Here is a 23,461-nt window from a genome sequence, read left to right as displayed (position 1 = left end):
ACGGTCAGCTTCAAACCAATCACATACCTCACAGGGAATTCAAAAATTCCCCGAACCCACCCCTTCCCCCCCCCCCACTCTCACATCAAATCCGACCAATCAGCAGACCGGACAGCAACAACGACATCATCATCCATCGTCTGCGTCAAACTATGCTTCTGTGTGCAGTCCGAAAAAGAGAGAGAGAGGCACACTCATTATACCAACAGAGGCAGTAACACAGCCAAATGACTCCAATCATTCAAACATTCATTCAATCTGTCTTTTTTTTTTTTTCTTTTCTTTTCCCAGCTAAACAGACACTTTCCACCAGGCTCAAGAAAATAAATCCAAACTTTGAATTAATTAGGTCTCCCTTCCGACGCGCCCCACTAAAAATGTCGTCTTCGCTCTCCTGTAAATTTCCCTCTTCAGTCGCACACAAACACACACACGCACACACACATTTACATCTCTTCTGCAGAGTGTTTGCTGTGTGTCAGTCTCGAGTGGGACGCGCACGCGCACATCGGGATGCAGATTAAAGCAGGCAGCTTGAGAAGGGGGTCCAAGTCCAGAGTTCTTAAGTCATGGAGCCCAGGTGAGTTAAGAGGAATAACCATTGACCCCTACGAGAGGCAGGGTGGTAGTCAGAGAGGAAGTCTTAGATTTCCTCAGAGTCAGAGTTCTGCGGCGGCTACGTGCTGAGCAGCGCGGCGGGTTTCAGGTGCTTGTACGCCCTCCTTGCCGTGGCGGCATGGGCAGAGAGAGAGATAGAGAGAGGGAGGAGAGGAGTAGAAAGGGCTGCACCTTCCTCGTCGGGCAGGCGAGCGGTTGGTTTTTTTGAGCCTGTCGGTTCAGATCGTTCGCCATCTCCAGCCTCCACGTGCCGGTGAAATGCCGGTAATTTCCGATTGGAGCTCGTTTTTTGGGTTTTCACCTCTTCTTCTTACGTAAGCGTAATTTTTTCCACACAAGTGCTTGTTCCTGCGGACCCTTCAGTGTGGCGGGTTCATGGTACCATGACCACGCTGCTGCTTCTGTTTCTGCTGCATGAGGAGCTGCTCCAAAGCAGACGGCCCAGGCTGCATCATCGAACTCGACCAGATCGACTGAAAGAACCAGAGAGCGAGCGTGTGTCATTCCGACAATTTCGACCCATACAAAGGCAGACAAATTACATCTGACATGTACCTTTACGCCCAAAGCAACAGAACTTCAGGACTCTAAAACTCAAATCTAACCAGTCCAGTTGTGTGAGAGTAGGTATGGCGGTTGTACCTTCAGACTGTCGAGGAGGACGGTGGAAGAATCCTCCATGGTCATGTCCTGGGCTGCCCAACTGCTAGTGGAGCTTCCCTGGTTCCAGCTGGTCTCCTGGGCAGACGATGAAGACGAAGCAGCCGGCAAATAGTCCAACCCAAAGCCGCCTACACCTACACACAGACAGATTCAACATCAACACTGTCCTGCAACCATTAACATTACACTCCCACCCCTCCACTATGTCATCAATTCGTAGTCATCAGTTATTAACAAAATCAAGTCAGATTCAATTAGGGATGTCGATGTCTACATCATTTCAACATTATGAAGGTAATTTATGAAAGTCCCAGAGCGGTGACGACCCAAACGAGCAAAGACTAGCACGCAAGAAAAAAATCTCAAAACTCGGCCGGCGTGCGCCGCGGTGGAGTTTTACCGGACTTCTCAGCCTTCCAGCGGTCGGCGGCTCTCCGGTCCCTGCTGTCTGGTGTGCCAATGGGGCCAAAATTGGAGAAGGGCAGAGTGCCGTGACTGTGGGTGGGCGGGGACGAAGGCAGGCTGCTGGGATTCGACGAGTGAGGCGATTGGCTGGCTGGTGTTGAGTGGTCTGTTGTAAGAAAAAAAAAAAAAAAAAATTTTGGACCACACTAACATAAAAATGCACTCATACACTAATCAGAATCAATACTACATTTTTCAGCTTTGAAATGCTCCAAGCGTTTTTTCTCATTCAGCTTACAACTTAACAAGCTTGTTTAAAAAATGTCTTGACCATCAACAAGAATAAACTGGAAAATATCCTGTTTGGTTGGTATTTTATTAAGATACTGTAGAGTGTGTTCTGTCAGATCTAATCAGTGACGACCATGGATATGAGTAACCCGGAATGCCATACCTGAGCTGGCAGGGAGAGAGGGTGACCACGGAGTTCCCTCAAACAGGGAGTAGAGTGAAGGCTCCTGGGGCATCATGGGTACATCAGGCTTGGGTGTGGAAGTCATGTTTTTGCCATAGGCTTCACTGAAAATGCTGTTGTTCTGATAAGTGTTGTCCTATAAACACCAACATGTAAAATTAGCACAGAAATACAGTCACCGGTTCACAGACGCTAATTCACATTCATTCATATTACGCTGTTGCCTACAGTGTGAAGCAGAACAAATTGGTCAAAAGTGTTTTGATTGGTCATTTTGAATGGATTGACCAATCAGGACTATATTATGTAAATGAGCTGATTTGGGCATTTGGTCTAGAGGGTTGCCTGAAAACCTCACCTGCACTGAGAAGACAGGCCGCGGGAGCAGAGAGGACTGGCCGATGACATCAGACCCGCTGTCAAGTCTTGACTGGTTTGGCAACTGCAGGGAGGAGAGGCACATAGCTTACACGGCCCTCAATATTCAGACTATTCGTTCACGCCTAAGTTTACTCACACTTCCTTTTCAAACATAATAGGAACTGCATTCTTCCCCAGTGATTTTCACTGGAACCACACATGCCTTGCATTTTTTTCCTCTGATACATTACTGTTATAACATGTCATGTGAAGATGTATATCTACATATATGGCGTATTTGTCAATGGATTTGACAGTGTGAACACATGTTTGAAAAAAGAAATAACCATTTAGGCAATAAAACATTCTAGTAAAATAGTAGGATCTTATTTCCAACGCATGATATTCAAAGTCTATGTTATATCTATATCACTGAGATGATATTTTCAAATAACTGTCTCAAAAGCTGATCCCAAGAACTTTTCCTCATTTCTGTTTATGATACACAATAGATTTCAGACTCCTCTGCCCATAAACAGAACAGAACAAGGCCTCTAAAATCATTTTGGAAACACATGCAGTCATCTAAAAGCTGAGAGACTAGTCATGCCCTGCCTGCCTATGGGCAGTGGTGATAGGACAAGAACTACATACAAATATGTTCCTTCCAGGGGCAGAGTTTAGAGGCCCGGCCAAGGCCTGGTAGAAATCAGGAGGTTTAGTAAAGACCAGCTCCTCCTCTTCCTCAAAGTCTGCCAGAGTCTTTAACAGGTCTGGAGGAAGAAGAGGGGAGCTCTTGTTGTCCTAGTGAGATGAAGCACCAAGGGATCGAAGGAGACAGAAAAACAGAGAGAAAGAGAGAAGGAAAAAAAAGAGAAGGTCTGTAAGAAGAGAGGAAGCCTGAAGAAAAAGTATCTAAAGGAGAAAAGCACCTTTCACAACTGTGAATATGGTAACCATGAAAACGGCACAGTTGTCGGCTATATTAGTGTTAAGCACTGTACGTTTCAAACACTTTCAAAAACTTGAAAAAGAATGGATGCATCAAACAGAGAGTTACTCCATTATCACCATGCACTATAATTAAAATCAGTAAATTACTGCTGTTTTATTGACATGGCTGCCTCTGGGTTACCAACCCTCACCATATAAGAAAGCCTACAGTACAGAGCACTCAGTAGAGACCCTAGCAGAGGAAAATGAGGCGAAGGAGGAAGAAAGACAGGAAAAGTAAAGAACGAGCTCCCTCTGCTGGTGGAGTCTTTGAATTACTCTGAATTAGACGTTGAAACTTTTAATGCAAATGACTGTCTAAATGGGGCCCGTTTGAGCTCCAGTTAAAGGATTGGCACAAACAAACAAGCCATCAATTATATAAAGAACAGGATTAACATCTAAAAACATACACATAAATACAGAGTTAGGTCTCAGTGTGCCTTGGTTTGTCCACGGCTTTGACTCTTTCACCCGGTTCAACAGTAAGTAATGAAGCAAAGGGCTAACCTCATACGGCTGTCCCCTGGACGAGTTTTCCTGGTCAGGGCAGAAAACTCCAGGCTGGCGTTTGCCCAGTAAGTCTCCCATCACGCTCCTGCCCTCGCCCATCCGGTACGGCGGCTCCCAAAAGAAATCTTGCATTTTGACCTCCGGAAACTTCATCTGCTTGTCAAGGCTTGGCTGAGAGGGTTGCATGGGCACAGAGGAGGGCATGGGGTGATCGAAGAGTTTCATGGGGTCCTGGGAAGGCATGTAGAAAGGCTGTTTGACAGGCATCTGCATGGGCATCTTCTGCAGAGACGCCTGGCTCTGGTGTTGGTTCCACATCTGAGCCGGCTGCTCGGCCATCTGCATGTACTGCGAGACAGCGAGAGAAGAGGAAAAACAGGAGGAGGGCAGAGAGGGAGAAAAATAAAAGAAATGGGGTAGTGGGGGGGGGTGGGACGTCAGAGGGGCAGAAATCGAGAGAGAGACAGAGAGAGAGAGAGAGAGAGACAGAGAGGGGGAGAGAGAGAAGGTGGGAGAAAGCCAAAGCCACGGTTAATTTATGCCACATTTCCATGGAAACCACCCTGACCATCACAAGTTGCTGCAGTGAAACCTAAGCCCGCTTACTGAACCACGAGAAAAACAAAACGAGCAAACGAAGGAGAAATGTAACGCGCAAGCACCGTCAGGAGGAAACGAGTCTAAATCATTAAAAGAAAAAAAAACACAGAGGCTGGGAAATCCTGCTTTACCTGCTGCATGCCAGGATGATGTGGCGGGCTCTTCCCCAGCTGGCTGCTCTGCTTGGTAGGCGACTGCTGCTGTTGCTGTTGCTGTACCTGGAGCTGAACCGACTGCTGCAAGGCCTGCTGGGAAGGCTGCGGAGGGGGCGGCTGTCCCTGCGGTGGTTGCGGAGGCCCCTGGTTGAGGGATCCCGGACCGGAGGGCCTTTGCTGGCTGTAGGGAATGTGCGAGGGCTTCCCGGAGGGCACCTGGTTGGCCGACTGGGGGTGGGAGGCGGGCTGGAGGAACTGGGCGGGCACGGACACGCCTGCCGGGAAGGTAAAGCCGGGGTTCATGGAGAAAGCCACGGGCGGGGGGATCACGTACGCCGGGGGAGGAAAACCTGTCCGGGGAGGAATAAAACCAAACTTAGCTAAAAGACCAGCACAGGGCTCTTCATTAACAAGTGGGTAACAACCTGTGTCATGTGGTGTGACTGTATCGATCTTCTCCCTCCCGGCCTTCTGGGAAAAGGGGGAAGAGACCCAAGGGTGTGCCTGTGAGTGTCTGTCTTAGTTACCTGGTCTGCTGGGCAGAGGAGGGAAAGCCCCAGGGTGATGAATGGGGATAAACTGAGACGAGCAGGTGGTCTGAGTTTGCGTGACGGGAGTCTTCCTCGCCTCCGACACCGGAGTTTTTCTCAACTCTGTCTGGGTTTTGACCTTCACATTAAAAATACAGGGGCGCACATTTATGGTGAGGCAATATAGGGTTTAGATCATACCGTTCAGTCTAACTCTTAAAATGTCTCACTTGATAGAGTGAGTCAGATCTTTAAAGTCAACGCAAGTTAACACCCAATGAGCGCGATGATAAATCAAGCGTTTATTTATTAATTATACCCGGTCAACGTATCAGATAAAATAAATCACCCTCCAGACTGCCTGCTTCAGCAGGCAATGACTCATCAGAAGTGTTATTAAAAGAAAAAAGGAAAAAAAAAAAACCTGAAATGTCAAGCCGTATCCTCTCCACGGAACACTCGTCTCACCTGTTTTCCGACATCGCTCGCTTTGTCGTGACTGCTCTTCTTCGCCTCGCTCTTCTTCTTTCCGTCTTTCTTCTGTTCGTTCTTGCCTTGCACCCCGTTGCCTTTGCCGAAGCCCGCCCGTTCCTTGGCCGTCTCCCTCTGGTGCTGGCCGCGGCCCTGCTCCCGGCTCTGTTCGCGGGGTTTGATGTTCTCTTTGAAAGTGACCACGGGTCTCTCGGTGCCGTCCAGCCCGCTGTTCTGGCTCTTTCCGGCAGACAGGACAGACTTGAGCCCCAGCGAACCCTCGTGAGGTGCCTGCTCTCCGTTAGATGACTCCTGCAGCACAGGCGTGTCCTTCTCCTGGGGCTCCTCCACAGCCAGCTCGGGGATGTCAGTGACGAAGAGGAGAAGGCCATCGCTAATTCTGTATTGAATCAACCTGGAATCACACACACACAAAATCAATCATGAATGCAAAAAATGATACAGACAAACACTCAGATAAGAGCAGCAAGTAACAAACTGAACATAAAGGATGCAACTAGATACAGTCGTGCGCTGTTCAGTGTCTCCATGAAAGGAACATTAAATGGACTACTTATAACAAAACTCCAACACATAAAGAAACAGAAAGTAAAAAAAAGAAAAACTCACTCATAGAAAACAATGGAAAGCAAAAGGGAAAAACGACACAGATGGAAACAGAAAACAAAAGAGAAGGAGGAGCTCACCCTGGCTGGTTGTCTGCCACCCATTTGCCGAGACTAATGAGTCGCTGGTGTCGTGCATGGACCAGTAAACTGTCTTTGTTACCCACAATACCCTGGTGCCCCTTAGAGAAATCCAAGGTCCTGAAAAATGATACAATAATAGTTTAAGTGTTGAGAAAATGTTCTGATACGTTAAATCAGAAAATGAATTCATTTCGCAATTTAACTGTGTACCTTAAGGCAGGCCGCAGGGCCAGGAAGCCTTGTAGCTCAAATTCTTCTGGGAGTGGAGTTGCTACAAAAATAATAACAAAATAAGCTTTTCGGCAAGACTTGGCCATGTTTTCTCCTCATGCAACACAGACAGAGAGGCTCTCTGTGATCCATGTATCACACTGCACTGTAGTGTTTAAAACAAACTAATCAAAATGAACCCGAACACACTGGTCTCACACATTTCCCGATTCAAATTCACCTTCAGAGCAGATTTAGGTTTCGCTATCAAATGTGTACAGTCATTTGACCATTAAACCAGTTAATTCAAGAGAAATCACAATGGTGTTACCTGACGCACATGTCACATCCTCTTCCTTAGGCTGAAAACTGTTGAGAATGGACACGAGCCACGGCCAAATGCTGTAGGAAACATTAGTACAGGTTTTTTTTTTTACACCCACCCAGATATCCAGTCATTTCCACAAATTCTTACTTAATCATAGGATAGCAACAGTTACAATTAACATGCCAACAAAGGCTGAGTGAATTAAGCAGAAAACAGGAACATGCATATTGTCAACACAAAGAGCCTTACTATCTAAATTCAGACAGGTCACGGCATAGAAATATCAGACTGGATTCTTACTATTGTCGCTTTTCCAGCACGTTCTCTGTAAATACACTAGGGCGAAGCTTCAGCCAATCAAGAGACACTTTTATGGCTGGAAGGGGGCACTCGCCCAAGATCTCCTCTCGATTCTTATTCAGTAAGGCCCGGCTACACATGACACCCAGGAAAGACACTTCAGAGCAAAGAGAAAACATCAAAGCGTCATCTTTAACATTTTGTTGCGCATCAGTAACAAAATAACAGGGTAGCAAGGTTACGTTTTTCAATAGATTAAAAATAGCAGTACAGTCTCGGGTTTATTATTACCATAAGCAAGTGCTTCTTAAACTTAACCACTCTAATAAGCATGACTTTTAAAGGTCAGGTAAAGCATGCGGGCACGCACTGAAGAGGCCAAGGAGTTGGATCCAGCTGATCTGCTCGTCTGAGCTGAAACTCTGCTCGTCGGCCTCGGTACCGAAGTCTCTCAGGTGGTGGAGTTCAAACAGATTAATCACTGTGATGTGGACCAGCTGCTGGGAGCTGAAGGCCTTCTGGAGAATCAGTCTCTGTAAAAGAGCAGGCAAAAAGATAAATATCTGTGTGGAGGACTGACAACTAACCTTCACAAGCTGAACTATATACAGTTCTATATGTACTTAAAATTTCAGAATTGGGGTACACAGTCTTCAACATGCATTGTGTGCCTTAACATGTTTCCTAAGCGAAAACATACAAAAATGTCTCAGGTCCAAAAACCATTACAGAAAAAAATATCACAGCATTATTGTTTGTATACGTATATGAAAAGGACAGAAAAAGTGATGTATTGATAATGATGTTGGTCAGGTAAATCTCTGAAGCCAACTCTGCGCCGTACCTGAAACTGCTCTTCTAGCTTCTCTCGAAGCGTGTTGAGTTTGTCCAGGCTTTTACTCAGATAAACATGGCCATGGAACTTGATGAAGGCTTTAATGAAATCAGACACGCTCCATTTTGTTTTGACTTCATCACGGCTGCACGTTAAAAACAACAGAAAAAGAAAAACAGTCACGTTCCTGTCATTAATTCTGACGTTACATCATACACCTGATTTTGACTGATGCCTGGATATCGTCATTTCATTCCAACACTCTTGCTTTGCAGATCAATTTCTTTTGATAATGTCTATTTCAAGTCGGCTTTTAACATTTCCACACAACTACATGCTCCGCACAAGATCCATTTAGTAGGTTTGGTAATGAACAATCGAGTCAGGCTGGTGAGGGATTTGCTGACCTTTCCAGAGCTTTCGACAGGGCTTTCTGAAGGTTAGTGGAGGCTGCTGGGAAAGGGAATTTGACAGCAATGCTCCTGCAGTAGTAGAAGATGGTCGTGAGGTGGTCTCCTTTGGAGGAGGCCAGGATTGCCAACTGATTGTAAGGCTGACCTGTGAATGGGAAACAGCATGTATAGAGTTGTGTTAACTTGAGATGAGGAACAGAGACCTTCACTTGATGACAATGACAATCCCTGCGACACCATCACGGTCTGGTTGATAAATTCAAAGTCGTGACAAACGGATTCCTCACCATTTGACGGAACAAGCTGCGCTGCGTGTCTGTAGTAAGATTCTGCTTGGCTGGTTTGGTTTCGGTAGCGTGCTGCAGGACAGATAAAACTACTATTAGTCTCAGCTTCATAAGAGACTAGATTTGTTACATATCTTTTCGTCACGCCTATTTGTCACGTTGGAGCGTTTCAGTGAGAGAGACAAGCTCATTTCAGGAAACTAATAAAATTTCCAACCATACAAAAAATGACCGAGTTCATCGACAGTGAACCGAGCATCACGTGGAAAATGTTACATGTCCAAGGTGGGCAAAAAAAAAATATCTATAAATATATAAATAATTTATTTTCAAAACAATTCCAATGCATCTGTATGATCGTGCTCACCTATATCTCCAAGGTGGACTAGGCAGTGCTGGCAGATGTAGGAGCAGGAACTGGGTTGGGGCTTTACTATGCCGCTGGTACTGCTCTGTTTATTGCTAATGATGCCAAGCTGAGATGATTTCACGCGACAAGGCAAGTCCACGTTAAACACTGTGCACAGCTCCTGTAATAACTGAAGATTTGGTAAAAGACAAAAAGTGAGTTGGTGTCATGACATATTTTCTCTCAAATGGATATCTCCAGCCACGATTATTCTGATGTATTGTCATATCGTGAGTGTTAAGAGTAGACTGTTAGCAGTTTCTTTCTACCTCCTTTGAGCTTTGACAGTGAATGTGTCTACCACGGGTACATACTTGTGTATAAAATCCACTAGCTGCCTCGAGAAACAGGGATAGGTTGGCCTGGACTTCACTTCGGTTGGGGTTGGCTCTGTTCTTGGCTTGACTCTGTAGTGTTGTTATCTGATTCTTAAATGCATGGTTCCAGCTACAAACAAGCACATTTTAAAAAATGCAGCAGAATATTATACTTGCAAATCAAAGTTGAGGACATTAAAAATACATATGCTTGCGTTAGGCTACTGCATTTTTATTCCCATTTCATTTTTTGTTTTGATGGCTTTGTTATTAGTGGTGTTTTCTTACAGGTCCTGTTCTACTTTTTTGTCCAGTGCATACTCCAGGTCTGTGACCAGCATTTTCTGGTATAGGTCCTGAAGAGCTTGTCGTGATGTCCAGACCTCTGCTGCACCAAGCTTTGAATCTGTAGCACAAAGTGTAAGAACAGCAGCACAGTCATATCTGTGCTTTCACACATGCCTTTACAGCTTGGTATAAAAAAAAAAAAAAAAAACAAGACCAAAAAAAAAAAACAATCAATTTAGCATAACAGGCTGCCTTTCCAACATTTGCTTAGTAACCACATGCAATACCATGGTTACCAAAATATGAATATTACAGAGATGAAATCAGAGCAACAAATGAAGGCAGATAGCATCAGCTTTCACACTTACAAGATGAGCTTGAAAAGACTATCAATCATTATCGATGTGCAACATTTAGACACATTTGAGAACTGAGTAAAGTGTATTTCTTAACTGATATTCAAAGCCCAGTGGATGAAACAGGTCAGAGAGAGAGAGAGAGAAGGTGAGAGAGAGAGAGAGAAATATTGCCCAGGTTTACAACATACCAGTCATGTCAGCCTTCAGGGCCTCTGCCTGCCTACTCAGGGCAAAACATGAAAGAGAGACAGATTACATCATAAATGAAACAGCATTAAACACTTGAAACTAGTGCATGTAACAATTCTGTAATCTCAGTTTACAACGCCCACATGTTTAAAGATGTTTAACTGTCAATACAGGGCATTAAGATGTTTTTATTGTTGAATACTTTATTTCAGCATTTAGTGAAATGAACCTTCAAACAACACAACTGAAAGTGAAACCATTCAACTTTTATGCAATGTTTACCATCACAAAGCAATTACACCACAAGTGTAAACTGAAAATAGCCAGAGATTTACATGCCCTAAATCAGTCCTGAACTGCAGCTTTTATTAACTGGATTCATTTTCTAATAATCAACTGAAAATAAATGACTCATTTCACTGTGATGTATTTAGCTGATTCTAACCAACGTATTACAGTTTAACAACCATCATCCGAATCGCTAATAATTGACAGATCAGTTTATTTTTCCCACTACCCCCAAAACACACACTTTAAAAATGTTTCTCAATGAAGCCTATAAAATCAAATGTATTTCAAACTTTCCTCCTTGCAGAATTGAAACATTTGATGATTTTATGACAAACAACTTAACTCTCATGAAAATGGACAGACCTCTAGGACCCCAAAGACTAATTCATGCAGACCTATTGTAAACAAAGCTTAATAAGTTGGCAGTGACTAGGTTTTTGTTTTAGCCTGAGGAAAAAAACATGGCCTCTGCATTCACAAAGTATTTTTGTCAGTGACCTTTAGTGGATAATCATTCAAATCAGCGTTGGCAATGTGATATGAGGCATTTCAGAGCTCACAGTGGGGTTGTAGCAACTGGCTAACCAGTTCACAGAATAAATCTGGAGCACTATTTGACAGGAAATCCTAAGAGTAGTATTTCGAATATCCTCACTATTTAGCAACATACCACTGCGGCAGTTTTATCTCCAGTTTATGCCATAATCGTGGAACATTTTGACACAGATCTCCCATCAACGAGTGGACAATATCAAACGTGGACACGAAATATGGGATTGCTATAAGCCGGGCTTTCATAACAGAATATTCATGAGTATAGTGAAAGGGACGGATGTATCCTCGATTTTATGATCAGAACCACCGGTTAAGCGCCAAAGGCAGGGCACAATTGTTTTGATTCAAGCGTGTAACTGATTGTTTCTTATTATTACTCAAAGGTGAGGCACTTGTACTAGCCTAGTACAATATTTGGACGTATTATATTTCCTTTTAAAAAAACTGGCCTTAGGAAGCTTCAGTGTCTACACAACACTCAAATTTAGCGTGTAGGACGAGACGAAATCTGTCTACACCGATATCAGGATGGTACAGATAATAGACAACCTCTCACTCATTCAAAACATCGCCTCGAGAGGATGCTGACCAATTGCTAGCTGCTGCAAAACGCCTTTTATTAAATGATAGTCACGGTCCATCTGCTAATGGAATCGATTGGATTAGACAGGATACATCCGTGCGCATACATGCATGCATGTGCTGATCTACTGTCAATTAATTGTTTACTACCACGTTCACCCTCAAGGTTATCAGTCTCACTGCTAAGCTCGGATGTCAACTGATGAATAGCTCAAAGCTACAAGATGACCGTCATCACACAAAACAATAGTTAGCAAACCAATAAACCAACATATATTGGTCAGTATATGCATGACAGTCATCAGATCGTAAGCTAACTTATCCTGTAATGCATACATACACACAGGGCCAAGACATATGTTCATTTACGTTTAACAACTATCCTAGCATAAATACGGCGTTGTAAACAGAAAACGAGTAATCCAAATGTTAACGGATCAGTAATTAAAATTTACTGGACATGACCTCGAAGTGACACGTTCATTTACACACCAACAAAATGAAACCAAGGAAAGCGGTGAGATTGATAGCCGTATCTAGGCTAGCTAACTTCACTAAAGTTCGCTAAGCACTTCACCTGGGTTAGCTATTGTAGATGGTTAACTGGCTGTACTAGCATACAGACCCATTACGAGCGATATGATCACACAAGAAACTAGTAAACCAACATATGGACTTTGTCTGAGGTTAAACTGTGACAAGCTTATATTTTTGGTTTGTTAGTTAATAACCTAGCTTGCAGTTAGCCAACTTTAGCCACAAAGACCAGGTGAGCTAAACTACTCTAATAGCAAATAACGCCACTATCGAAGACCGTTTTTTCACCAGACTGGTGTCTAGTAATGTACAGACGACAATTTCAGAACGTGAAATAACTCGAGAACGAGGTTTACTCTTGTCGAAAAGGTTAGCCGTATATGTTAGCAAACTACCTAACTGGTTAAGCTAGCTCTGTTGACTATGCATCACTGTTAATGGCTAGGTTAGCTTGTCAACACAACCGCTAGCATCAACTCGCTGGATAGGCTAGCCAACATAGCATAATTAGCAAAGCTAAAGGCTGAACTGGTCGGTTATGGGTTATGCTAGCATAGCAACAACCCTATAACCAGCTATTTTGAACCAACTACACAGGGAGCAGATTAAATGACCATTGATACAGTAGGCTTATCAACCTTTTATCAATATTTACCGTAAATATTGGGCGCAGAGGTTCATCCTGCCCGATCGCCGGTCTCTAGACAACGACAGGTCCAGAAGCTCGAGCTACTCCCGGCGCCATATTGTTCATTACTCCGTCACCAGTAAAAGCTGTGAAGTGTGTACACATTTACCATTCCCAAACACAGACCAAGAGGGGTGGCTACCAAGCCGTCCCTATTAATCTCATTCAAACCCTGCACTTGAGGTTCTGACCATTCTATGGGACCGTTAGTAACTCCAGAGGTGCTATGTATTTAACTGAAAACGTAAATCAAAACTATAGATATGAGCTAACAATGTTTTAAATGAGATTGCCAACCGATAAAATTGGAGTTACATAAAATAAATGTTATTGGGCTCATTCAGATGAAATTGCTCATATCTCTACGATTCCCACCATCAAGCCCTAATTCAAAGAGAATTATGATGGACATCCACAGTCCATGCATGCCTCAATTGCTCATAGATAAAAATCAGTGCGAACAACGACATCTATTGACCGTCCAGCAATTTCAGGAATCCATTTTGGCTCCGAGACCCCAAAGCAGCACTGGACACTGCAAGCATGGTCTTTCTGACAATTGAAGTGATACATGTAATTTCCTCAAAGTAGCTTAATATGTATCACATTTGTATTACCTCTTACTCATGTCAAAAATTTCATACAGCGAGAGAACAATCCTTCCTACTACATCCATAAAGATTGCCGCGCCTTTGTCAAAACTCCCGTGTAACACTAAGGGGCAATTAAAGATATATAACAAATTTTCTAAAAGCCTCTGTATTTAGATTAATGGACACGAATACAAGCACAATGTTTGCCACTTATCGTACCAGTCGGTAAAACTGTTTTTGTTTGTGTGTGTGTAAACTAATCTTGACATTGATTAGTTAGATTGGCTGAATTTTTGTCGGTTTAGACAAGCACTTGTATAGATGCGTCCACTGAGCTGGAGCTGACAACGGCTGCGGTAATGGGTCTGTAATCTTTAACTGCATGTTACCTGCGCTGTATTCGTACTCGTAATTGGAAGAAAAAGTTTCACTCTGAACAATACACTTAATATGAGGAAATCTATGTAACAAATACTTTGTGTTCCCAAGAACTGTGATTAGTTTTCCTTTGTGAGCTCTTGTTTTGATGTATACACATTCAGAAATTCAGAAAGTCCTGCTTGGTCACATTAAACCAGTCACCACACTGAAAGAGGTTATACTGACAGATGTGTTCCTATGGTAGAGGTTAGACATCAAAAGGCATAGGTGAAAACCAGTGAGACTCGATTGTGGACGTTGTTTAACCCCGGGTTTTGAGAAATCTCTGTCACTCTCACAGTTTAGCAGACAAGATTGTGGAGATATAGAATATATTTCATTACACGTAAGTTTTATCGTCGTTTAACCTTCAAACTGACTTGAGTCTCGATTATAACATGTCCCTCTCCTTTGTGATATTGTCTTACAATATCAAATAGCTGAATTTCTCTAAATAGACCACATGAGGGCAGCTGAGCAGATTTTTTCATTAAAATCTATTAGTCTGTCGATTCGATAAAACTAAGAGACTTCTCTGTATCCCACTCCTTGATTTGGCTCTGTAGCTTTAACAACGCAAGGGCAGGTTAGTGACGCTCTGCGTTTTGCCAGAGAGACTAGTGATATTGCCGCAGCCGAATGAACCTCGCCTATCCCTGCGGTTTCAAACGGAACCAAACAAAAGGTCGACTATAATCTACATGTGAAAAGACGGATATTTAACCAGAAATATAATGACCGAGACCACTAAAACGCACGTTATTTTGCTGTCGTGTGGAAGTTTCAACCCAATCACAAAAGGACATATTCATATGTTTGGTAAGCCTTTTGATTGCAATGTCTTTAGCTTATCTTTTAGGTCCTCGTTTTGCACACAAAATGTGGTATTTGACTACTATATTTTAATGGTCGTCGCTTTGGAAAAAAATATGTTTTCATTCATACGGTTTCAGGACGTACGACATGATTAGGCCGTTTCACGTTTTGCTCCGAGGCGATAATGTCAACCGCTGTCCAAAGAGGAGTGCTGAAATGGGCGACGGCCTCCGTGTCAAGAAACTAAGACTGTAACAGAATTATTGATAATGTGATATTTATGGCACAACCGTTCTTTCCCGAGAGGTCAATATCTGCCTAACGCTCGTGAACAGTGATATCGGCTCATTTTACCTAAGTGCAAGATTTTAAAACAATTTTCGAAGGCCATCTTCATGACGAGACAACACTTCAAGTTGCATATGCTATTTTTTTGTAGCATACGTAGTCTGATGTGCGGCATTGTCCTCAAGAGAAAGAAAAATTACATCAGTTCCAACGATTCGATTATTCAAGTGATATTATATTGCTCAGTCAGGAAATAGAGTACAAATTAATACGCTCCGTTTCTCTACCTCTGATAATGCGTCATTCAAAGCAAGAAAGAGTATTATTTGCGTAGGCTATTGACAAGCTTCTTAACGTATAACACAAGCTTTAGCACTAATCATGAAACTAAGGCTCTCTCTCTCTCTCTCTCTCTCTTTCTTATAATATATTTGAACAATATTTTATTTGCATTTCGAATGAGAAGATTGTCATTACAAATCGCTCCTATGCGTGACTTGCCCCGACCCATACCCTACTTTGAGTCATGAGAATGAAACTCCTTTTGATTAGCTAGTAGTTTCATCTGATGAAATCCTCGACGAACTGTTTGATGCACACGCCGGCTCTGTCTAACAAGTCATTTCACTGTATTATTTTTAATAACACGCAGAGATGTCCAAAAAAACGCCTGAAGCTAACAGGTAAAATGTCTGTTTACAGTTTGATTTTAAAGCCGTGAAGGAGCAAATGGCGTGGGGCGTTTTTAAAAACGGTATTTGTGTGACTTGTGTGATAGGCCTATTTTCATGCCTTCAATGACTTCAGGCATGTAAACAATTAGCCTGCCAACAGCACACGCGGATAATGGTTATTTGTTCTACTTAATTAAAAATTTCGATTTGTCGATTTAGAGCCTAATTTATAACCATGGAGAGAGCAGCTTGACATCAGTTAAAACCTTTTAACTTTAGACGCTCGAAACGATCTCCCGAGATGACACAGGGAAAGGGGACTTACCTAATGACCATTAAAATCCCTCACCCCCTGACATAGACTCGTGTATAGCCCCATTCACTCTGGGAACAATAGACGTGTAGCATTAAATAGGCTGAATGCTTGGACACCAGAATGGTTCTATTTCACAGAAAGATTGTATGAGAACTACTGTAATTTGGTGAATAAGGGTCTGCGGCGTTTTCAACGGCTTAGAGTGAAAAGAAGCACATCTATGATACCATGACCTATTTTTCAAACCTTCTCTCTCCATGCATGCATTGATGTTTAGTGTTACTGAAAGAAATGAGAGCAGTTCTCATTCTGGGCAGTCAGAATTCCCAATTTAGTCAGATAGGTGCTTTTATTTTTATTATTATTATTATTGTTATTGTTATTGTTGTTGTTGTTGCTGCTGTTGCTGTTGTTTTTATTATTTAGGGACAAGGCACATAAAATCATATAATGTATATGTGTTAAAAAGGTTCATACATGGCTACTTTGCTTACAGAGTGGATGAGACATGTATAGAATTTTAATTTATTGTGCTAAATTGATTTTCACTGGGGTATGAAATGATTAACATGGATTTGTGCAACATGTTTTATACAGATTACATTACACTATCCTTGCTGTGTAATATATCACCTCATAATGATTCAGAATATGTTCTTCAAGAACCTCCTCTTTGGTGGTGATTTTTCTCTCTGTACTGTTCTTCCATTTAGAGCTTTCATCTTGTAGCACGTGATTTCTTTAGGGTACCTTTCAGGGCTTCAGTCCCGTTCATTCCTCATTAAGAGCTCTTATTTCTCTAGCTCTCTCTCTCTCTCTCTCTCACTCTCTCCTCAAAATGTATTTGGTATTGCCTTATCAGGATTTCAGAGACAGCATTACTGAGACAACATGTCCTACATTAGAAAACTTTGCATTTGCAAGAATTAGATGCTCAGTCCTTTTTCAAGTTATGTTGTATGAAAGTGCTATGATTGGAGCATCATCCAGTGATCATCCAGAGCCAACTCACGGGCTTAAGTCACCATTTTACTCTCAGAGGTATTTTATCAAACGTCCTTGGGAAACTGAGGGGCTATAGTTTATAGCTCAGGCTGTACTTTTTTTGAAATAGCCCCATGATAACTAAGTGCTGTGGTGTGCCATAAGGGATTCGTTATAAAGTTTTGAATAATGTATTAACTGCACTCACAAGTACATGTTTAACGTTATTGTGTGATCATATCTGATTTTCTTTCGTTTAATTGTTTGCAGAGAAAGCCAGAGAATACCTGCACAAAACTGGACGATTCATCGTGATTGGTGGAATCATCTCTCCTGTACATGACTCCTATGGAAAACCTGTAAGACATCCAAGAAACAGCACAGTGAATTCTAAAAGGGGATTTCTGCCCAAGGCTTTTGCTCAGCTGATAGATCACACTTTCTGGATAGCATTGTACATTACTCAGAGATATCACTTCACATCAGCATTTTGCTTTGAAGCATGTAAACCACCTCTAATAATAGTCCTGGCACTCCTGGGATTTTCCGGGAATTAATGAAAAGCTTGCCCTAGTTTTCCTCGCTGTAAGAAACAAAAAAAAAAAAAACATGAATAATGAGTGTTCTGGAAAACTTGAGAAAAAATTAAATGGAGAAAAAAAACCCCGTTCAGTCTTTCTGAATCATTTTTAACGAAAGTTAAAAAAAAAAAGGAAAACTGTTACACATCGAAGCTAACTCAATAACATGAAAATCCAGTGACTAGGAATAATGTTTCTGTTATGTGCCCTACAAGCAGTGGGCAATTTGTTGTTTTTTAACAGGGGAGATGGCCCACTGGTCACTCACACTACTCTATAGAGTATATAGGGGGATGCATTTTAGTCATTTTGCTAACAAGGGGGATGGCACCCCCCCCCCCCCCCCCTCATCCCCCTACAGCTCGCCTACTGCCTGCAAGTGTTGGTGATCTATCTAGTCATCTATACACTATAACATATTGATGTCAGAACTGAATCAGCTGTAGGATAAGATAGTGGAGACTACATCTACACGTAGAGATGTACAGTCTCTTTCATGCATATCAATATACCTAACCTAACTGCTGCAGCCTTATTCCATTAAAAAAATGACAAAAACGCTTATGTGCATTTGTGTACGTTTGTGCTTACAGGGCCTTGTCTCGAGTAGGCATCGCCTCACCATGTGCCAGCTGGCGGTGCAGTCCTCTGATTGGATCAGGTATCATTTTCTATTAGTCTTGATTAATCCAGAAGAGTTCGGCAGCTTTTGGTAACAGAATATTGACTGATGTTAATGCAATTTACAGACCCCAAGGGAATTGTTTCTAGAATGAACACTGGTAATATTAGAGGAAATGAAGCATCATTTTCAGCTTCTTTCACGAGTCATGAAATATTTTTTTTTTCGTGAAAAAAAAATGTTGTGGTTCTCTTCTGTCAAGAACTTATCATGATAATGCATCCTTGCATTAATGAGGGATCATATACAAATACAGAGTTGTATTGATGTTCCTTGTTCGTTTCCAGGGTGGACCCATGGGAGTGTTACCAGGACACTTGGCAGACAACCTGCAGTGTGCTGGAGCATCACCGAGACCTCATGAAGGTGCTCACTGGCACTTCACATTAACAATCACTCATAATGTAATCCCTCAACTAATTTATCAACAATGGAAAATTAACATCACTGAACAACTTCAGTGAGACCTTAGCTAATCAAAAAGTCCCCCCATGGATCACTATATAGAGTAATTAGTAAATCAGAAAGCCCTAGCAAGTCTTTCCATCTTTCTACTAATGTGCAAGACAACAGAGCAAAGCAGTTATCAAGTATTACTCAATCTTGCCCAGTTCGGGAGCCATGCTACCAAGAATATTTTGCTAGAGCCAGATTTAGAAGACAGTTTATTCTTCCATCAAATCTTCATGCATTCTAGAATATAGCCACTAGAAATACATTACTAAAGAATGAAAGACATGATTTATAGTGCAATAACTGTAATAAATAAAAACACCACTGGACATAAAAAGAAACGCATGTTCCTGGGAGGGACAAGACGTTAGACCGAAAGCATATTTCCATATGTTGTGATGTCAAGTGAACCATCTGAAAGGGAACTTTCAATCAGACGACATCTATTAAAATATTTTTTTAGAACAACAAAGTTACTGAAGAGTCACATGCAGTTTGCGAGTCATAGGTTGAGTATCATGGCTTTAACCACAAAGTCACAGTGGTGCAGTTATAGATATTATTATACTTTGACATTCTTTAAGCATTGCTTTGAAGTTGGGCTTTAAATGATGATTGTTAAACTTCTTGAGTGCGGTTAAGGGAAGCAGCCCTTGAAGTGGTTGATGTGGGTTTGATTCTCCCTGATGTACCCCGTTGAGCACTTAACCCCGAAGGTTATTCCAGAGAGTTGTGCCCTCCCATCTGAGAAATAGTTCTGTGGAGTCTCTCTGTGCAAGAGCGTTGGCTAAATTAATAAATGCAAATGTATGTCTCCCAATGGTTCCCCATGGCATCAAGCCATATCAACTGAAATGTTCAACTGGGATTCACTAGTACTGTTACATAGTGCTGTGTGATATTTTTATCTGCTTAATGTTAACAGTTAAAATATTCTCAACCAGTGAGGTCAACACACATAACAATATATACTCAATATTTTTGCTTTTTAGAGAGTGACAGGATGTATTCTCTCCAATGTGAACACGCCCTCTACAACCCCTGTGATTGGTCAGCCACAGAATGAGACTCCTCCCATCTATCAGAACAACAACACAGTCAACAAGCCCACTCCCAGTGAGTTATGCTATAATGTCATTCTCGTAGATCAGTTATCAGCTGCCCACCATTAGGATGACTACACCATTCAAGGCTTGAAATCAAATACTGACATGTGTTTCTTTTTTTTAGTTAAACTCTGGAACAAGATGAGTGAGAGCCTGGGAAAGATCTGCTGCGTTCGCCCCCACATTGAGCGTTTTACCTTTGTTGGTAAATATTAATGGCAAAGAAAGTGGATTCATACATACTCATAACTTCATAAACGCCCACACACATACGCACACAAAACCTGAACCTCACGCACTCCTACCCAGCGGTGTTTTATTTTACACGAATATTTAATATTCCATCCAGTCTGCGTCGAAATATGTATCTTTCCTTCCTTGAGACAGTGTGTGCCATCGGTTTGACTGATTTGAACCAGATCTACGTGGTGTGTGAGGCTGTGAGCAAGGTTGTAATGTAGACTGTGATGTGTAAAGACAAAATCTTTTTATATTACACCACCGCTGAAAGTCTCCTCCATCACTCATGCGCTGTGCATTATTCATAAGCATGTTGGAAAGGAAGAACATACATTTTACATGACTGGGGGTGACTTCTAATGAATCAATCAGCTCTGTGACCTACGTTTCTCATCCTCTGAACAGATGAAAATGCCAACCTTGGCACTGCAATGCGATATGAAGAGATCGGTAAGCAAATCTGACTCTTTTCTGAACTGTTTGAGGAATGGTTGATGTCATCATTTTCCCTGTTGGGTGTCTCTTGTTACCTACTTCATCTTTTGTTTGCGTGGGAACAATTTTCCTGATGGTTTTTTTTTTTCCCCCTTTTCTTTTTTTAGCATTTTGGGTCAGACTTAATTTATTTATTTTTCTCTGCAATTCTTTCATTGGTTTTCTGTTACGTTAATGTAGCGACATTTTTAGCAGACTGTAATGGTATATTTTGCTAAGTCTTCTCTCTGTTTGGGAGGCAGTTTGTGAGGGATTGTCTGTTTGTATACTCTACAGAGCTGCGTATTCTCCTCCTGTGTGGCAGTGACCTGCTGGAGTCTTTCTGTATCCCCGGTCTGTGGAAGGACAGTGATGTAAGTCCTCTTAAACATTGTTTCATGATCAGCATTACCATGAGAATCCTCACATTTTGAGGGTTATCTAAGGAATTTTAAGTTTGTACATATTATTTTAACAAAGATAAAGATAGCATAATGAATATTTACAAATTCCTCCTCATGACGCATACAGTGTATGTCAAATCTGTAAATATATTTTAGATGTATGCATAATATTAGATGATATTAAGGTATTTCATAGGATAGACTGACTAAATAAACTGTCTTCAGTGCTCAAACCTTCACTTAGACACTAACTTAGAGAGACGTAATGGGAAGCTGTGTGGGACTGATTGAATTCTCTCTGTACTATGGATATGAATAGAAAAGCTATACTGTTGTTGTTTTTTTTTGTTAGTTTGTTTGTTTGTTTTTCTTTTTCAGATGGAGGTGATCGTAGGGGATTTTGGGATTGTGGTGGTGCCTCGCGATGGTGCCGACACAGAGAGGATAATGAATCATTCGGCGGTGCTCCGTAAGCACAAGGTTAGACCAGCAGCACTATACACAGCCCTCTCTGTCCTGGAGGCTTGGTAATGTTCCAACAATTGATGTTGTTTCGCAACAGTAATTGCATTAAAACAGCGCAATCAAGTCAGAACAAAACAACCTGTATTTAAGGAGAAAAAAAAATTGTGGGAAGAGTATTTGGTGAAATATGTCATTGTTATCAGATGCGAATTTATAACAGTATTTAGCGTTTAAGTATTTGTTTGTTTGTTTGTTTGTTTGTTTGTTTTCAGAACAACATCATTGTGGTAAAAGATGATATGAATCACCCGATGTCTGTTGTCAGCTCAACCAAGAGCAGGCAAGTGTTCTTCACTTTTGCAAACCCTACTCGGACATAATCAGCCCTGCCACTATCTTTTACACAGACCGTCTCACACTGAAGTTAGGCTCATGTACATCAGCTGTCCAGATACTCTGTCTGTCTAACTGTAGAAAATTTCTCCCCCATAGACTTGCCCTGCAACATGGAGATGGCCACGTGGTAGACTACCTTTGTCAGCCAGTCATTGACTACATCCTGCAGACTCAGCTCTACATTAATGCCTCCGGATAGGAGGGGAAAGCACACCAAATCCTATCGGTCGTCCTTGTCTTATCTTTTTTTCTGTGTGAAACTTACAGTATACTCCTCCTGTGCTAATGCTTTTTCCTATGTAGAGGAGCATTCAATATCTGTCTGTCTCTTCTAACTGTATCATAGTGACTCTTTTGGGCCTGTGAGTGTACAGCATTGTGCCTGAGAGAACTGTCTGTTATCACCTCATCCACCAATGGGATTTCAGGGACTGAGTCAGGTGGTCTGAGAGAGGGATGAGAGTGAGAGAGAACCAGAGAGAGAGAGAGAGAGAGTGGGAGAGCGAAAGAAAGAGAAAGAGGTAAGACAAAGAGAGAGAGAGAGAGAGAGAGAGAGTAATATGAAACATTACTTTATGTAATGTTGGCCTTTGCTGTTGATTTAATATTGTCTGTTCTTCACTGTTCTTCAATTGCATGCCTACAAATTTTCTTTTGCGCATGAGAGAGCTTGACTTGCCTTGTAGACTATAGTCTGTTGTGACAGTGTTTGCAAAAACTTTGGTGCATAGTCACACTTCATGGCTAACTTCATTTTCTGTTCACTGTGGATCAATGTACAAAGATACAAAGATAAGCTGTTTTTTTTTTTCACAGTTGCATTTTGAATTATGTTTCTACGTTATGTCTTAAATGTACATTCAGGCTCAGTCATTTCACTTACTTATTTGTTTGCACATTAAAGAAAGATGTTTACATTTATTTATTTACCTTATGTGCAGATTGATTCAAATGAAGCTTGCTTTTGCTTGACACTGACTGAATTGTCATTAATACATTTCTCAGTAAACACATCACTGCCTTTTCATCTTCTACTCAATGGTCATTTCTTTCACCGAGATAGCAAAAAACAAGGAATTAAAAATATGACAAACAATGATAGGTCTGTATATTAGAAGTTGTACAAAATGCTAAATACCCTTTCTCTCCTCTCCTTATTCAATCTCAACCCTCCTAAACGAAAGAATGCGAGAGAGAGAGAGAGCGTGACTTTGCGGCACTGTAAATGAATTTGCGAGAAAGCAAGAAAGTAGTGTCCACATCAATCCTGCCGTGTGCTGTATGTGGACGTAGACTGACGAGGTGGGATTGTGCAGTGCGGGTGCAGTCAGAAGAACGTGCAAGAGGTTGTAACCTCTGTACGGAAGGGAAAGATCTCGATTCGTCCGGGGGAAGGGGCCGACGCACTATGCAAATAAGAAGGTTCCCACATTGTAGAGCGCTGTGCTTGTTCTGGAGGAAGAGGAGTTGAGATGATGCCAATATGAG

At 41.9% G+C, this 23,461-nt stretch overlaps 2 protein-coding genes across 3 annotated transcripts; one reads left to right on the top strand and one right to left on the bottom strand.

Moving 5' to 3' along the window:
- Nucleotides 1–506: 506 nt before the first annotated feature.
- Nucleotides 507–13,133, bottom strand: smg7 (SMG7 nonsense mediated mRNA decay factor). Of its 2 annotated transcripts, XM_030775446.1 has the most exons (23): nucleotides 13,049–13,133; nucleotides 10,428–10,459; nucleotides 9,881–9,998; nucleotides 9,590–9,722; nucleotides 9,234–9,405; nucleotides 8,867–8,938; nucleotides 8,574–8,724; nucleotides 8,176–8,311; nucleotides 7,702–7,864; nucleotides 7,332–7,488; nucleotides 7,035–7,105; nucleotides 6,704–6,764; nucleotides 6,491–6,610; nucleotides 5,781–6,198; nucleotides 5,310–5,451; nucleotides 4,759–5,132; nucleotides 4,025–4,375; nucleotides 3,176–3,325; nucleotides 2,520–2,603; nucleotides 2,141–2,297; nucleotides 1,682–1,852; nucleotides 1,261–1,415; nucleotides 507–1,091 (listed from the first exon to the last, which is right to left on the bottom strand). In XM_030775446.1, the coding sequence occupies exons 1-23, from the start codon at nucleotides 13,072–13,074 to the stop codon at nucleotides 978–980; spliced, it is 3,528 nt and encodes a 1,175-aa protein (XP_030631306.1). In that variant the 5' UTR covers nucleotides 13,075–13,133; the 3' UTR covers nucleotides 507–977. The 2 variants fall into 2 exon arrangements, with proteins under 2 accessions (XP_030631306.1, XP_030631307.1); XM_030775447.1 differs by lacking the exon at nucleotides 3,176–3,325.
- A 1,695-nt stretch (nucleotides 13,134–14,828) lies between these two features.
- nmnat2 (nicotinamide nucleotide adenylyltransferase 2) lies at nucleotides 14,829–22,172 on the top strand. The gene is made up of 11 exons (XM_030775736.1): nucleotides 14,829–14,913; nucleotides 17,443–17,531; nucleotides 18,347–18,414; nucleotides 18,723–18,801; nucleotides 19,881–20,004; nucleotides 20,119–20,199; nucleotides 20,640–20,684; nucleotides 21,006–21,082; nucleotides 21,491–21,592; nucleotides 21,850–21,917; nucleotides 22,070–22,172. Exons 1-11 carry the CDS (start codon nucleotides 14,829–14,831, stop codon nucleotides 22,170–22,172), a joined length of 921 nt encoding a protein of 306 aa, XP_030631596.1.
- Nucleotides 22,173–23,461: the final 1,289 nt, after the last annotated feature.

This window comes from Chanos chanos, chromosome 5, assembly GCF_902362185.1.
Source record: "Chanos chanos chromosome 5, fChaCha1.1, whole genome shotgun sequence".
NCBI lineage: Eukaryota > Metazoa > Chordata > Actinopteri > Gonorynchiformes > Chanidae > Chanos > Chanos chanos.
Note: the sequence above shows the minus strand (reverse complement) of the source record. Positions and strands in the feature narration are given on the sequence as shown.

Bases quoted from the DNA above. Each gene is read 5' to 3' on its own strand.
- nmnat2 (XM_030775736.1), top strand. From the start codon at position 14,829: ATGACCGAGACCACTAAAACGCACGTTATTTTGCTGTCGTGTGGAAGT. The intron at 17,532-18,346 runs GTAAGACATCCA...TTGTGCTTACAG, and splicing joins ATGACTCCTATGGAAAACCT to GGCCTTGTCTCGAGTAGGCA. The intron at 18,415-18,722 runs GTATCATTTTCT...GTTCGTTTCCAG, and splicing joins CAGTCCTCTGATTGGATCAG to GGTGGACCCATGGGAGTGTT.
- smg7 (XM_030775446.1), bottom strand. From the start codon at position 13,074: ATGAACCTCTGCGCCCAATATTTACG. The intron at 9,723-9,880 runs GTAAGAAAACAC...GCTTGTTTGTAG, and splicing joins AAAAAAGTAGAACAGGACCT to CTGGAACCATGCATTTAAGA. The intron at 2,604-3,175 runs GTATGTAGTTCT...TCCTCCCTGCAG, and splicing joins CCCCTGGAAGGAACATATTT to TTGCCAAACCAGTCAAGACT.